Source organism: Rattus rattus, chromosome 10 (genome assembly GCF_011064425.1).
Source record: "Rattus rattus isolate New Zealand chromosome 10, Rrattus_CSIRO_v1, whole genome shotgun sequence".
Lineage (NCBI taxonomy): Eukaryota > Metazoa > Chordata > Mammalia > Rodentia > Muridae > Rattus > Rattus rattus.
The window spans coordinates 3940388-3956876 of NC_046163.1; the positions used below are offsets into that span (position 1 = coordinate 3940388).

At 43.2% G+C, this 16489-nt stretch overlaps 1 protein-coding gene across 1 annotated transcript; it reads left to right on the top strand.

Annotated features, from left to right (window-relative positions):
- Nucleotides 1–694: 694 nt before the first annotated feature.
- LOC116911281 (NADH dehydrogenase [ubiquinone] 1 alpha subcomplex subunit 1-like) lies at nt 695–1063 on the top strand. The gene has a single exon (XM_032915187.1). It carries the CDS (start codon nt 701–703, stop codon nt 941–943), a length of 243 nt encoding a protein of 80 aa, XP_032771078.1. The 5' UTR covers nt 695–700; the 3' UTR covers nt 944–1063.
- The last annotated feature ends 15426 nt before the right edge of the window (nt 1064–16489 follow it).

Here is a 16489-nt window from a genome sequence, read left to right on the forward strand (position 1 = left end):
CTAGCTCTAGTTCTCTAGTTCAGTTTCTTCTTCTTCCTCCTCCCCTCCTGCGTTATAGAGTTTCCTTTAACGAGTCTCTGCCTCATTAAAACCATCTAAATAACTTTGTATTTTTATGTATAGGCACTTTGTCTGAATATGTGTGTGTGTACTTGGTGCCTGAGGAGGCCAAGAAAGGGCATACAACACTAGAAACTAGTTATAGACAATTATAAGCTGCCTTGTAAGTACTGGCAATCAAACCTAGAACCTTTGGAAGAGCAGCCAGTATTTTTATTATTATTATTATTTTACAGTGTGTATGAGTACACTGTAGCTGTCTTAAGACACACCAGAAGAGGGCATCAGATCCCATTACAGATGGCGGTGAGCCACCATGTGGTTGCTGGGAATTGAACTCAGGACCTCTGGAAGAGCAGTCAGCGCTCTTAATTACTGAGCCATCTCTCCAGCCCAGCAGCCAGTATTTTTTTTTAAAGATTTATTTATGCATATGAGTACACTGTAGCTGTCTTCAGACACAGCAGAAGAGGGCATCAGATCCCATTACAGATGTGGTTGCTGGGAATTGAACAGCAAGACCTCTGGAAGAGCAGTCAGTGCTCTTAACCACTGAGCCATCTCTCCAGCCCCAAGCAGCCAGTATTTTTAATCACCAATCAATTTCTCCACAAGAAACTAAATGAAGGAAGAGCCAGTGATGGGTTGGAGTGTGAGTAACGGTGAGGAGATGTGGTTCGAGAGTCTCCCTGGCCTCGCCATTATGGCGGTGTGCCTGGTCATCCCCGGGTTGTCCACTGCGTACATCCACAAGTTCACCAACGCGGGCAAGGAAAAGAGAGTTGCTCGAGTTCATTACCAATGGTATTTGATGGAACGGGATAGACACATCTCTGGTGTCGATAGCTACTATGTGTCCAAGGGCCTGGAGAACGTTGACTAAGGAAGCATTTTCCTGGCTGATGAAAAAAATTACTCAGCTATGGTCATCTGTTCCTGTTAGAAGGCTATGCAGCATATTATATACTATGCGCATGTTATGAAATGCATAATAAAAAGTAAAGAAATCTAAAAAAAACCTAAATGAATAAATAAAATCTTACTTCCAATCTGCTGACTTTCTGCAACTCTGGATGACTCCATGGTACTGCAGAGATCTGTCTCCGGTTAACCCCTGTACAGCCTGAGGCTGAGATACAACAAGGCTATGTGTCTCCGTCCTTTCAAGTTGTTTTTTTTTTTGCTTCCCTTTTTCCTCCTCCTCCTCCTCCTGGGGCTCGGGTATCCCAGGTCAGCCTTGAACTTGCTGTGTAGCTGAGGATTATTTGAACATGCCATCTTCCTGCCTCTGATTTCCAAATGCTGGCATGGTAAGATGGTACGTATGTGCCACCACGCCTGGTGTATGCAGTGCTGGGAATTAAACGCAGGACTTTGTCCACGATAGGCAAGTACTCTGCCGACCGAGCCAGGTATCCAGCCCTCAAGCATTCTGGTTCTATCTTTGTTGTTGCTGATTTCCCACCCTAGACCTCTCGTCATCTTTGCTTTGACGAATGTGAAGAACTAAGCTTAGATGACCATCTGTTGCTAAGACGATAAAGATGTACAACTTGACATTTATTTTAAGCCGAATTAAAAAAAAAAAAAGGGCCAAAGACGAGTGCTTGTGGTTTTACTAGAACCAGTAAAACCTATAGAAGACTCACCCGTGAGGTACTGAACCAGTAAAACCTATAGAAGACTCACCGGTGAGGTACTGAAGGTTTGCAGCTTTATGTATCTAAACCGCTAACAAATTCTGTGAACATTGCGGAGCGAGAGAGGCCCTGAGGTATAACAAAAGCACACAGAGCTTGTAAACAAGAATACTTGTCTTGGGGCTGGAGAAATGGCTTGGCAGGTAAGAACATTTGCTGCTCTTCCAGAGGGATTCAAACACCCTCTTCTGGCATCCCTGGGTACCTACACACACATATATACCACCTCCCCCATATATGTAAAACACTAATTCAATAAATCTAAAAAAAAATTTTTTTTTCTTGGAATAAACCTAACCAAGAAAGTGAAAGTTCTTGTCTTAGTTAGGGTCACTATTACTCTGGTGCAACATCAAAAGTGACTTGGAGAGGGAAGAGTTTATTTGGCTTATGCTCACATCATTGTTTATTCTAGAAGGAACTCAGGGGCAGGAACTCAAATAGGGCAGATCCTAGAAACCTACAAGGCTATGGAGACTTGTTGCCTGCTCAGCCTGCTTTCTTTTCTTTTTTTTTTTTTTTGGTTCTTTTTTTCGGAGCTGGGGACCGAACCCAGGGCCTTGCGCTTCCTAGGCAAGCGCTCTACCACTGAGCTAAATCCCCAACCCCTCAGCCTGCTTTCTTATAGAACCCAGGACGACCAGCCTAGGAGTGGCACCACCCACAATGGACTGTGCCCTCCCACATTTTATCACTCATTAAGAAAATGTCCAATAGCCTTTCCTGAAGCTTTGTCTTAAGGAGGCATTTTCTCAATTAGGATTCCCTTCTCATATAATCACAGCCTGTGCCAAGCTTACAGAAAATTGGCTAACAGATCTATGAAAACTTTTTGTATGTTTTGTTTTTTCAAGACAGTTTTGTTGTTGTTTTGTTTCTGTGTAGTCCTGGCTGTCCTGGAACTCACTCTGTAGACCAGGCTCACAGAGATCCACCTGTACGCTGGGATTAAAGGCATGCGCCACCACTGCCTGGCCTACAATGAAAACTTAAAACAATGAGGAAGGAAATTGAAGAAGACATCAAAAGATGGAGAGACCTCCCATCCACATGAATTAGCAGGACTGATATTGTGAAAATGGCCATCTTACCAAAGGTATCAACAGATTCAATATAATCCTATTCAAAATTCTAAAAATTCTGCCCAAGAAATTAGTAATAGTAATGATGATGATGATGATGATGATGATGATGATGATGATAAACCTTAAAATTCACGTGAAAAGCTCCACAAAGCCAAAAATATCTTATACAATGAAAGCATTGCTGGAGGCACCATCATTCCTAATTTCAAGTTAAATTACAGAGCCACAGTGGCAATGACAGCATTGTACTGGCACACAATCAGGAACAGTGACCAAGGAAAAGGAACTGAAGACCCAGATGTAGGTAAACCCAAGCACCTATCTGATTGATTTTTGTTCTCAATGCCAAAAACATTGGAGAAAAGATAGCACCTTTAGCAAATGGTGTTGGAAAAACTGGCTATCTACATGTAGAAGAATGGAATAACCCCTTTCTCTCACCTCACACACAAATTAATTCCAAACAGATCAGAGATCTCAGTGTTAGACCTAAAACTTCTAGAAGAAAGGAGACCACTTCAGGCTCAATCAGGAACTTTCTGAGTAGGATTCCAGTTGTTAAGGAACAGGATCAACATTCAACACGTGGGGCTGTAGACAGGAAGGAGCTGGTGTCAGTCACCCAACAGAATAAGAACCAATCAACTTCTCAGTGACTGTCTAGAATAGCAAAAAACAAACAAACAAAGCAGGAAAACTAAACACCGGAAAACAGGTAACCCTTAATCCCAGAGGCAGGTGGATCTCTTGAGTTTTTGGTCTATTTGGCACAGAGAAACCGTATCTCAAACCACCCACCCCCACACACACACACACACTCACATCATTGTTTATTCTAGAAGAATGATTTTTAAAAGTTGAAGCTGTCAGGCAGGAACTCTTCCTCAGAAATAAAATTAAGGCAACAAAAGACAGTGGCAGGAGATGCCTTAGAGGTTAGGAGGGCTATCACACAGGGCCCAAGTTCCATTCCCAGCACTCAGAACGGCTCATAACCACCTATAACTCTAGGTCCAGAAGATCTGTTTCTTCTGGGCAGGTACCCATATAAGACAAATGCACACACACACACACACACACACACACACACACACACACACACAAACACACACATTGGAATGTTTTCCTTTTTTTTAAGAAAAATCCCCACAACCTTGGAAGGCTGTAGGGGGAAATACAAGCCCTTTTAGAATTTAAAACTATTATTTACTTATTTCAACAGTATACCCAAAGGACTCTGTTTCCTACTGCAGAAACACACGCTCATCCACGTCCATAGCTATCCACGATAGCCACGTGAAAACAACCTCGATATCCCACACACAGTGGAATTCTTCCGAGGAAGGTCATAGCGAGGGTTGCCTTACATTTAAGATGTGTGAAAAGCTCATATGGAAACCTACAACTTTATACTATTCATATTTTTTCATTAAAGAGTTGAGTTGGAGTTACCCTACACAGAGGATTATGTTGCCCCCAGAAGCTATGGGTTCTCAAAAAAAAAAAAAAAAAAAGACCTGTGCCAAGTGAGGAGTACTTCCCCTCAAGTCGTTGGTCAGAAGTATCCCAGAGACCTCCAAAACAAGACAACCAGAACTTGATGGCAAGACCCAAGACACCACACTCATTGGTTACAGACAGAAAAATCAAGTTGGTACTGACCAACAAGTGCCCTCCCTGATGGGCAGCTTTCACAGCATTAGAAGGCACTGTGTAGGCTGCTATAGGAGAAATGCCAGCTTCCAGAAAGTCCTGTGAACTTAAATAATGAACCATCTTGACAAGATGTAGCTGGGCCAATAGTGGCATGGACATTTTTAAAAGAATTTTGCTCAGAGGAGGAACCAAAGAACTCATGATTGGTACTGTTACTCCTATTATTCTGTTAAATGGACATAGTATCAAAATGCACTTGTGTCTCTATTCAGGGATTCACGCAGCTCTCAGATCTGACCAGAGAAGTTCCTTTGTGTAGTGGACAACGGTTATCACAGAGGCTACAGTTAGTCAGAGTTCAGGTAATTAGTGAATGCTCAGCTACAAATGGGGTGTCTGTATCACCCTCCCCACAAGGCTCGGGTCTGTTGCAGAAGAGAGGATGAAAGGTTTTAAGAACCAGAAGCCAGGGAGTACTGGAATGAACCATGTCTTCTGGGCATGAAAATCCACTGCACTCGCAAACTCAGATAAGGTCACCTGCTTAAGGCCTGCAAACGTCAAGCCAGTCAACACACTCTTGTATTGAGGTTTCGTGAGTCCTCCCCATTCCTAACAGAACTCACTGTGCATGGTTGATGACTTCTCTGGGAGGGAAAGTCATTTTCTTTTAAGGGTGTTTTTTTATCATTCTTCAGAACGGTCCATATCCAGGAGCACATGAGCAACACAAACTGGATTCAATGGGTCATTTTAAAAAAATGACATGATCCCAGCCACTACCTAAAGACTATACATGGACTGACCCTGGACTTGACCTCATGTGCAAGAATATCTTTAAGAGCACCAGTGGAAGGGAAGCCCTGGGTCCTGCTAAGACTGAAAGTGAACTAGAGTTCAATGGGACAGGGTGGGAGGAACACCCATAAGGAAGGGGAAGGGATGTTTTGAAACCGGAAGGGAATAAACTTGAAATGTATTTATTCTAAAAAAAAAAAAAATGAAAAGATGGCTCAGCAGTTAAGAGCACTGAATTTTCCAGAGAACCCAAGTTCAATTCCCAGGACCCACATGGCAGCTTACAACTGTCTGTAACTCTAAGATCTGACATTCTCACACAAAGAGGCAGGCAAACCACCAATGCACATAAAATAAAAATAGTTTTTTATAATATTTTAAAATATGTATTTACTGATTTTATGTGTAAGTACGCTGTCTTCATGCACATCAGAAGAGGGCATCAGATTGAGAAGGCTAAGCTGATTCCATGACAGACTTCAAACTGGCAGTTAAGGAGATTAGGCCTAAAAACTGGATTAAGTCTAAGTCCAGGGAAGCCCAGACAAGTCAATTACTACTACTAAAAAAAAAAAAAAAAAAAGCCAGGTTCCAGCCTTCACTCCCAGGTAATGAAATGTCCCAACCCCCTGGCCTGAAGGGAGGACAATGGTTAGCAGCAGTTTCCAGACTTCCCCTGCTACTTCCTCAGCAACAGTTTCCAGACCTCCCCAGCAAGTTTCCAACCTCCACACCCTGGTAATGGAATGTCTGTAGAAAAGGACTCAACCGATTAACATAGAGGTCACCTACCCCAGAATTCCCCAATGTGCTTTAAATCAGGTCTGCAAGCTCACTTGGGTGTCTCTCTATTCTGGTAATGGGAGACCCCAGCATGCTGGACTTCTGCAGAATAAAACACTCTTTGTGTAGTCCAGGGTACTATTTGAGTTCAGTGAATCATGGACTCTTACAAGATCTCATTACAGAGGGTTGACAGCCATTATATAGTTGCTGGGAACTGAACTCTGGAAGATCAGCCAGTGTTCTTAACCATTGAGCCATCTCTCCAGCCCCCTAAACATAAATTGTTTTTAAAAAAAAGTTTAGAGGTAGGGTAGGGAGGTGGGAAGGATCCGCAAGCAATTATGAGTGGATACAATTAAAATACATTGTAAGACATTCTTTAAAAGTTGTTTTGTTTTTTGGGTTTTTTGTTTTCATTTTTTTTCCTCTGGAGCTGGGGACCTCACCCAGGGCCTTGCGCTTGCTAGGCAAGTGCTCTACCACCGAGCTAAATCCCCAAACCTGTTTTCATTTTTTTTTTTTTGAAGATTTATTTATTTATTATATGTACACTGTAGCTGTCTTCAGATACACCAGAAGAGGGCATCAGATCTCTTTACAGATGGTTGCAAGCCACCACGTGGTTGCTAGGAATTGAACTCAGGACCTCTGGAAGAGCAGTCGGCACTCTTAACCACTAAGCCATCTCTCCAGCCCTTCATGTTTTGTTTTAAGAGACAGTTTCTCTGTGTAACCTTGGCTGGCCTGGAACTCCGAGATCTTCTGGCCTTTGCCTCCAGCCAAGTGTTGGGATTAAAGGCATTCACCACCACCACCACCTGATGAAATTCTCCACAGTTAAAAAAAATTATTGTATTAAAAAAAAAATACCTGACTGAGCTTTGTGGTGCACTACCTAGATGATGATCACAAATTTCAAACACATTGGGCAGTGCCTTCATCAGCAAAGGGAAGATAACAATATTGGTTCTTCCCCACTTCACAAGGTTAGCAGAATAACAAAAGATAAAGACAGGGGCTCTTTTTTTTTTTTTCTTTTCTATTTTTCGGAGCTGGGGACCGAACCCAGGGCCTTGCGCTTGCTAGGCAAGCGCTCTACCACTGAGCTAAATCCCCAAACCCCAAGACAGGGGCTCTTACGGATGTAGTTTATGTCTATGAAGCACTGTGTACATTGGACGGCATCCCATCGTTTTTACTAAAGAAAAGAAAACCCCCTCAAAGTCCAACAGCAGCTCTATTCCTCCGGCAGAAATCACCAAGGGAACAGTTAACACCACCTGTCCATAGGTCGGATAAAGGTGAGTGGGAGGTGCGAACACGCGCATGCGCATAGCTGGCTTGCAGCGCTCTCAATGTTCGAGATGCTGTTCCTCTTTCCCTGAGACCTCTTAACAATCCCTAAGGCATTCGCTCCAGCTGTGAGCCTTATGGGTGTGTTTCTAGTAACCTGTGCTGCCTCCCTCGAACCTGTGCTCCTGTCCAGGATCATACTGTCTAAAACACACACATTTCCACTTGGGTATCCAGAAACTCCAGAAGCTCAGCTTGCCTATGCCAGACAAATTGTCTTCCTTACTCACATTCTTCTCTTGGTGCCCCCAATTCTGTCGTTTATACCACCAGACTTATTGAGATATAATCGACCAGTAAAAACTGTAAATACTTAAGTAGGCCATAATGTTCAGGAGACGTCATGAAATGATCACAAGTCAAATTGATATGCCTGTCGCCTTGTGTGTGGTGTGGTGAGAATATTTAAGACTTGTTCTCCTATAACATTTCATGAAGACAATCCACTGCTATTAACTGCAGTCATTATGTTGTATCCTACTAGGTCTATAAAATGTCTCTAACCATTTTATAACCGAAAAGTGCTACCTTCTACCATCTTCCCATGTCCCCTACCACGGGAACTTTTCTACTGTTTCCTATGACTTCAACATTTTCAAGATTTCACACAGAAGTGAACTATTTGTTTTTGTGTACCTGATTTGTTTCACATTGTATAATGTCATCCATGTTGTTGTAAATGGCAAGATCTCTTTTATTTTTTTTTAATTCTTTTTATTAATTTTTACTTATATGAGTACACTGTAGCTGTCTTCAGACACACCAGAAGAGGGCATCAGATCCATTACAGATGGTTGTGAGCCACCATGTGGTTGCTGGGAATTGAACTCAGGACCTCTGGAAGAACAATCAGTGCTCTTAACCACTGAGCCATCTCTCCAGCCCGATCTCTTTTATTTTTATTTATTTATTTATTTATTTATTTATTTATTTATTTATTTATTTTCTATTTTTCGGAGCTGGGGACCGAACCCAGAGCCTTGCGCTTGCTAGGCAAGCGCTCTACTACTGAGCTAAATCCCCAACCTCGGCAAGATCTCTTTTAAAGGATGGATAATGTTCCATTACTATGGATGTCACATCTTCTTTATCCACTAACCATCAATAGACATCTAACCCGATTCTACACCTTGGCTACTGTGAGAAGGGCCGTAATGAATATAGGTCACAGTCATCGCTCTGTTTCCTTGCTTGTTTCATTTGTGTATGTGTCAAATAACAAAGTTTACATTTTAAAACTATATTATTTACTTATTTATTGCTTCATATGTGTATGCAAACATCCTGCCTGTGCCAGGGTATCCGTGTGGAGGTTAGAGGATAACCCATCACGTGGGTCCTTGGGAACAGAACTCAGGCAATCTTCCCCAGGCTTGGAGGCAAGTGCCTTCCTTCACTTGCTGAACCATCTCTCTGGCCCTAATTTTTAAAAGAATTTTTAAAGGACTGTTGATAGTGTTACCCTAATGGCTGTATCCGTTTATATTTCCACTAACACTACGTAAGAAACCCCAGGTTTCCCAAGTCTTCTTCACCACTTACTATCTTTTGACATTTTGATGCTAGCCATTGTAAGGTAGAGGTGATATTCCACTGTGATTGGATTTGCATTTTCTTTAATTTTTTTTTTTTTTAAGATTTATTTATTTATTTTACGTACAGCATTCTGCCTGCATATGTGACTGCAGGCCAGAAGAGGGCACCAGATCTCATTACAGATGGTTGTGAGCCACCATGTGGTTGCTGGGAATTGAACTCATGACCTCTGGAAGAGCAGTCAGTGCTCTTAACCGCTGAGCCATCTCTCCAGCCCCTAATTTTTTTTTTTTTTTAACTGGGCATGGTAGCACACAACTTTAATCCCAGCATGCAGAAAGGGCAGGCAGTTTTCTGTGAGTTTGAAGCCAGCCTGGTCTACAAAGTGAGTTCTGGGACAGCTAAGGTTGAGAAACTTTGTCTTGAAAAATCAAAAGAATTTTTTTTTAGATTTATTTTATGTGAGTGCATAAATTTATTTTATATGTGTATGAGTGCATGTGTGTATGTGCATCATGTATGTGTCTGGTGCCCAGAAAAGTCAGAAGAAGGTGTTGGATCCCCTGGAACGGCAGTTCCAGATAGCTGTGAGCCTACATGTGGGTGCTGGGAACTGAACTCAGGTCATCTGCAAACGCAGCAAGTGCTCCTAACTGCCAAACTATCTCCTTACTCCCATTAACATTTTCTTGATGATTAGTGAGGCTGAACACCTTAAATAATTGTTCAGCTTGTGGTAGAAAAGTGAGAGAGAGTTGGGACTGTGGAAGAATGTGTCTGTGAGGGAGAGGCTGAGGGGGAGGCTGACCCACTCTAGCAACCCCACTCTCTTGGTGGTAATTAACCCAGTCCCAGGAGATATAACCCAGCCTCCAGAGAAAGACATTTGTCTATTTATGGGGAGGGGGCATCTCTATGAATTAATGGTCTCCACTAGGCCTCACCTCTTAACAGTCCTTTCACCTCAGTACATCTGGGATCAAGGTTCTAGAATTTTGCGGGGGGGTATTTCCAAGTCAGTGTCTGACTTTTCCATTTCCCTAGTCCATGCTTACACCACTGTAACAGAACCGCCCCCGCCCCCCATGCTTCTGCGATCTGTGGTAGGTACAACAGGCAGCATTCCATTTTAAAGACGCAGTCCACGTATCACTCCGCGGTAAATCCAGACAGGTTCAGTAACAGAGTCTAAACTCTCTGGGTTTTTGTTTTTTGTTTTTTTTGTTTTTGCACATGGGTTTAATGAGAGAAGAAGAGGAGGGAAGAGGGGGTTGGGGATTTAGCTCAGTGGTAGAGCGATTGCCTAGCAAGTGCAAGGCCCTGGGTTCGGTCCCCAGCTCCGAAAAAAAAAAAAAAAAAAAAAAAAAAAAGAAGAGGAGGGGAGAGGAAAGGCTGGGGCTGGCTATGGGCAGGTGGAGGGGATGGGGATGAATAGAGAGAAGGAACAGGGCAAGGGGCAAGAGAGAAGAGCAAGAGCGAGTAGTCTAAACTCGCTAACCCAGAATTTTAGCGACGGCAAGCAGATTCATCATGAACAAACATGTGATCGCTCTGCGTACAATCCATGGACTGTGGAAGGAACACTTTTGCGACACACACACACGAGGATTGATTGGTATACTAAACATGCCAGGAACTTTAAGGATCACTAAGAGCCAGGGACATTGGCTTGCTCCTGTAAGCTCATCTCTTGGGATGCCGGGACAGGAGGATTGTAACGTATTTGAGGGTCGGTTGGGCTACAGAGTGAGCTCCAGCCAAACTGTGCTACAAAAACCTGCCCCGGGGTTGGGGATTTAGCTCAGTGGTAGAGCGCTTGCCTAGGAAGCGCAAGGCCCTGGGTTCGGTCCCCAGCTCCGAAAAAAAAGAACCCAAAAAAACAAACAAACAAACAAACAAACAAAAAACCTGCCCCAAATATCTCTAAGGAGGGGTTGAGGGTGCAGACCAGTTGTAGACTGCTTAACCTGTGGGAAGCCCTAATTCAAAGGTGTTCTCTCAGCTCTCTTCTGGTGGGGGGAGAGGGGGAGAGAGAGGAGAGAGAGAGAGAGAGAGAGAGAGAGAGAGAGAGAGAGAGAGAGAGAGAGAGAGAGAATGAATTCATCAAGAAAAGAAAATAAGCAAACAATGAAAACCAAGCAGTATAGAGATAGATGTCTCCATGATTACTACATTTATGCGTATTGGCTGATCCTGAGATGGAGGGGCACGGGACTGACTTTGCTTATTCAAGTGGTTCCTCGGCAACCACAAGGGTCCTTGAATGTAGAAAAGGAGGCAGAAAGGTTGGAGCGATGAGCTGTGAGGAAAAAATTATCCACTCTTTCTGGATTTGAAGAAGAATGGAGGAATGAGCAGCCCTAGAAGCTAGAAAATGCAAAAACCCGTAAACAAAGCCGTATATATGCGTATATCACGTATGTATATGCATGTATATTATGTATACGTACACGTGTATATGTATATAATGTTTTGTTTCCTATAAAAGCCACCAGAAGAATGCAGCCTGGCCCATACCTTGATGTAAGCCTGATAGCCTTCAGCCAACCAAAACCGTGGGATAATACATTAGTCACTTTGACATTTTAGACATTTTAAGGAAGTGATGATTGTGGCTTCTTTGTTTCAGTAAGAAGAAAAAAAAAACCCTGTAGTCCAAATGCTTCTGTGTGTGTTCCCCAAGTCTGTGTGTGTGTGTGTGTGTGTGTGTGTGTGTTACAGAGAATTAAACCGAGGACCTTGCATAAACACTCTTCCACTCTCATTTTTTTTAAGTTCTTAGGCTTCTTTTCAAAGATCCTCAAACCCAACTCCCATCTTTTTAAGGTTTATTATTTGTTTCTGTGTTATTGAGACAAGATCTCAACAGTAAGTCCATGCAATCCTGAAACTCACTTTGTACCCCAGGTTGGTCTTGGACTTGAAGCCATCTTCCTGCCACAGTCTCTCAAGTCTGGGACAAGTCTTGAGACAGCTTTGCTAACTTGTGAAGGATAATCGTGAATTCACTCTGCAGACCAGGGATCTTTCTGCCTCAGTTTGCCAAATCGCTGGGATTACCGGCTGTTTGGTTTCACCTCTGGCAAGGGCTGAGGTGCATATTTTACATATCAAAGCAGACCTGGCCTGCAGGTTCTCTCAGCATCCCTCAGTCCTTACCTGCTTACCCTGCCCCCAATCCTTACTTTTCCAGCCCAGGGCCTTCCTCCCAAGGTCTTCCTTTTATAATCCAGACATATTGGGCTCCCTACTCTAATCCGTGTCTTCTCTCTATCTTTTTCTTCCCTCCCATTCCTCCTGTCTCCATGGTGACTTCCCTGGCCTAGGTCCTTGGGACCAGTGAGCAACCTGAGAGCAGCTTCCTCAGAATCTGACTTGAATTAGCTCCTTTCACCGGTGGAGAAATAACTTATCACTGGCTTGTATCATCAGCCCTAGCTTTGACATGACATATGCAAGTCCTTTATTTGATCCTGCTGCTAACTTCACCTTCCTGTCTCTACTCCTGCTACGGTCTGTGTCCCTCTGAAGGTCACATCTTGAAATTTCCAGTGATGGTATTAAGAGGTGGAGCCTTGAGAGGTGACTAGGTCACCGGGGTAGAGCCCTGTGACAGAGACGAGTGCCCTTTAAAAGTGGCTGAAGGGATTAGGGAGATGGCCCACTGGGAAAGCATTTGGTGCTTCGGAATGTCCAGAACCAACCTAGAAGTTGAGCACAGTAGTATTTATCTGTAATCCCAATGCTCCCCGGGAGAGATGGGAAATAGAAACCAGAGAATCCTTGAAAGCTGGTTAAGTTCTGTCCCAGTGACAGACAATAAAGAGACCCTATTTCAACAAGGCAGAAGGCAAGGACTAACACCCAAGGTTGTCCTTTGTTTGTTTGCCACACACAGGCCATGGTACACAGTCCCCCCCATACACACACACAGACACACACACAGACACACACGCACACACACACACGCACACACACGCACACACACACACACACACACGCACGCGCACACACAGTTACTACGTCACAAGTAATTGATTGACCTAAACAATGTGGTAATCATCTTTCTAACCTAATTAGTACTGCCCTACACAGAAACCCTTGATATGGACTATAAACCCAACCCCGGTATAAGACTTCTAAACTCCCTTGTCTCCCAACCCGAAATCCTAACCTAGCTCTTTCTGAATTTTTATTCATCTCAACTCCTGCCTTGAAAACTGTCTTGCTGGATGGGAGAGGTTCACCTGCAATCTCAGCTCCTGGGAGGTGGAAGCAGAAACACTGTGGTCAGTTCAATGTGAACGGAGGCTTTAGAACTTTTAAGCAGTATGGTTTGTTTTACTTTTCCTCCCTTCTTCTACTGCTCAGTGTTACATGGTAAGTGCTCTACCACTGAGGTACACCTCCAGGCCCATCTCCACTTTTCTGTAGTGAGTAGCTTTACAGCCCTCTTTTAAATTTTTATTTAGGTCTTTTATCCCACTCATTTGTTCACATAACCAAGGTTTAATGTCTGACACATGCTCTGTAGTTGTAAGATGCAAAGTCATTAAGATATGTGCCCTGGGCTGGAGAGATGGCTCAGTGGTTAAGGGCACTGACTGCTCTTCCAGACGTCCTGAGTTCAAATCCCAGCAACCACATGGTGGCTCACAACCATCTGTAATGAGATCTGGTGCCCTCTTCTGGTGTGTCTGAAGACAGCTACAGTGTACTCATACATAATAAATAAATCTTTAAAAACAAAACAAAACAAAAAAAATGTGCCCTTCTTCCTGGGTGTGGTAACACATGCCTGTAATCCCAGCACTCAAGATTACAAGTTTCAGACCAACCTGGGTCACATAGTGAGTTCTAGGTCAGGCTGAATGACATAGCAGACTCTGTCTCAGAAAAAGATGACTCAGAGGTACTGGAGAGATGGCTCAGTGGTTAAGAGCACTGACTGCTCTTCCAGAGAGGAAACAACAGAGTATTTGATGAGCACTGTTGGGATAATCAGCTGTTGGGGGAGAAAGGATCTCATTTTACTGAATAGCATTAGAGCTCAGTCTGAAGCACAAACCGAGGCACAGGGTTTGATCTTTAGTATCACAAAAGGAACCAATGAGCCTCGATTTCCTCATTTATCTCTTTCCTTCAGTCACTGTGAAACAACAACAACAACAACAAAAACGGTCTGGGTGAGGTGCTTAGGAGCCTGTGTGACTTATAGCCACACCCAGTTTACCTTTAGCTCCCGCCAGCAACAGTTGCAAAGCAGTTACTATCTCTGAACTTGCCAACAAGCAAATGAAACTCTGCTATTCACTACACGTGATGTCTCTCAGGACAACTGGCCACTGAAATATTGCACAAAATGCCTGTAGTACTTGCTATGCAGGCTGCAGCTGGCTTGTCCCAAATTTCATAGCTTGTCTCTATCTTTCACACGGACGTGCCCTTAAAAGCAATATATCTATCACAGACCAAGAGCTTCAAACCCCAAAGGACTTAGTTCTGTTTCTCTAAATGTCTGCGCTTAATTTCCAAAGACGTTTTTTTTTAGGCCAAATGTTTCCCAGAAACCTAAGTGACAGAGTAGAGCCAGGGAACGGGTAGACGTGCAGTTATGTCTTGGCTCAATTACAAATGCAACCAGCTGCCTTGCAGTCAGTCAAATTTTTGAAACATTTGTTCCCTCAAACATAAAATAGAAAGAAGAATTGCTGGTTTTCTTATTTCAAGGGCAGTTTAAGAGGCTCACACACCTTGTAGATCTGAGTGACAAAAGTGGGTATCGGTACCCAGTTCTGATTCCTATCATGATAAATCACTAACTCTTCCGACCTTCCCCTTTCCGTCCTCCTCACTATCTCCATCCCATGTAATTAGCTCTTGACTTGAATGTGAATTAAACTGAAATCGAGTGTGGAATTATCGGAATACTACAGGTTCACCAGCCATTATAAAAAACATGTGGATAATTAATTTCATGTCAACTTGGCTTAGTCAGAGTCCAGGTATTCGGCCAAATGCTATTCTGGCGTTTCCATGAGTGCTTTGATGAGATCACCATTTAAATCAGTAGACTGTGTAAAGCAGACAGCCCTGCCGAAGGTGGGAAGACCTCAGCCAATCAGCTGAAGGCCCGAGTAGAACAAAAGGCTGTTTTCTCTCAAATATGAGAGAGTTCTGTTTGACAGCCTTCAACGAGACTGGACTAATTAATGGCTCTCCTAGCTTTTGGACTCGCCGGCATTCACAATCATGTGAATCAGGTCCTTATAAAGAGGTATGCACGCCATTATTATGCTGAAACTCTTCAGATGGTTCTGCAAACTGTAGCAGTTCCTTTTAAACAGTTGTAACTAGACACATTCTGCACTTTCTTCTTTTTATGTTTGAATTCAAAAACATGGGGAGTTCTAACGCATGGTTTTCTTTCTTTTTTTTTTTTTTTTTCCGGAGCTGAGGACTGAACCCATGGCCTTGCGCTTGTTAGGCAAGCGCTCTACCACTGAGCTAAATCCCCAACCAACACATGGTTTTCTATTCCCACCTGAAGCCTTAGGAGGTATTTTGGGATGGTGATGGTGGTGGTGATGACTATTACTACTGAGATAGGGCCCTTTCTTATAACCCGGGCTGGCCCAGCATTTGCAATCCTTCCTTGGATTCTTAATGTTGTTACAGGTTTGTGATATGGTGCTAGGCTCTGTTTAACAATGAATAATTTATATAGCTGAAAAAAATCTTCAACCCTAGAGGGGTGAGGTGAAAAAGGTGGGATGAAAAGAATGACAGGTAAAAAAAAAAATGCCTCATGGGCTGGACATGGTGGCATATGACTTGAATTTTGGAGGAGGCAGAAGGCAGGAGGCAGAGGCAGTCAGGTCTCTGAGTTTGGGTCCAGTCTACATAGTGAGTTTCAGCTAGAGCTACAAAGTAAAAAGAAAAGCCTTAGATGGGACGGGGCGGTGTGGCAGAGATACAAAACAGACTGGGTAAAGAACAAAGTTAATCTGGAGACGATGCATACACCTGTGATTTTAGCACTCAGGATGTTGAGGAAGGCAGATTACTCGGAGTCTGAGGCCATTATGGGCTGTATAGAAAATTCCACGCCAAGCTGTGCTACAGATTGAGATTCTGACCCAAAACAACCACAGTCAAAACAGGGAGGGGAGAAGTTAAAAATGAGGAATCCAATTATACCTTAAACAGCCACTTATGGAAGCCTAGTGGGACAATTCTGGCTGCTTAGTAAAGATAAAGAACCAATCTTCAATTAAATGCTGATGACCTTGTCTGTCTGGTGACTAGGTTTCCCTTGCCTAGACATATTATTCTGTTCAAAGAACAAAGCCAAGGCTTCCCTGTACTCAGCCATTTATCGTTTTGTTTGTTTGTTTGTTTGTTTAGAACACAGGGTAGAGTATTCTTACCTTTTCTTATTGGTCAAAGATTAGCTGAGTGGATGGAGGGCCTTTACTCTAAAGAATGTATCTTTATAAATAGGAAGTCTTTTTT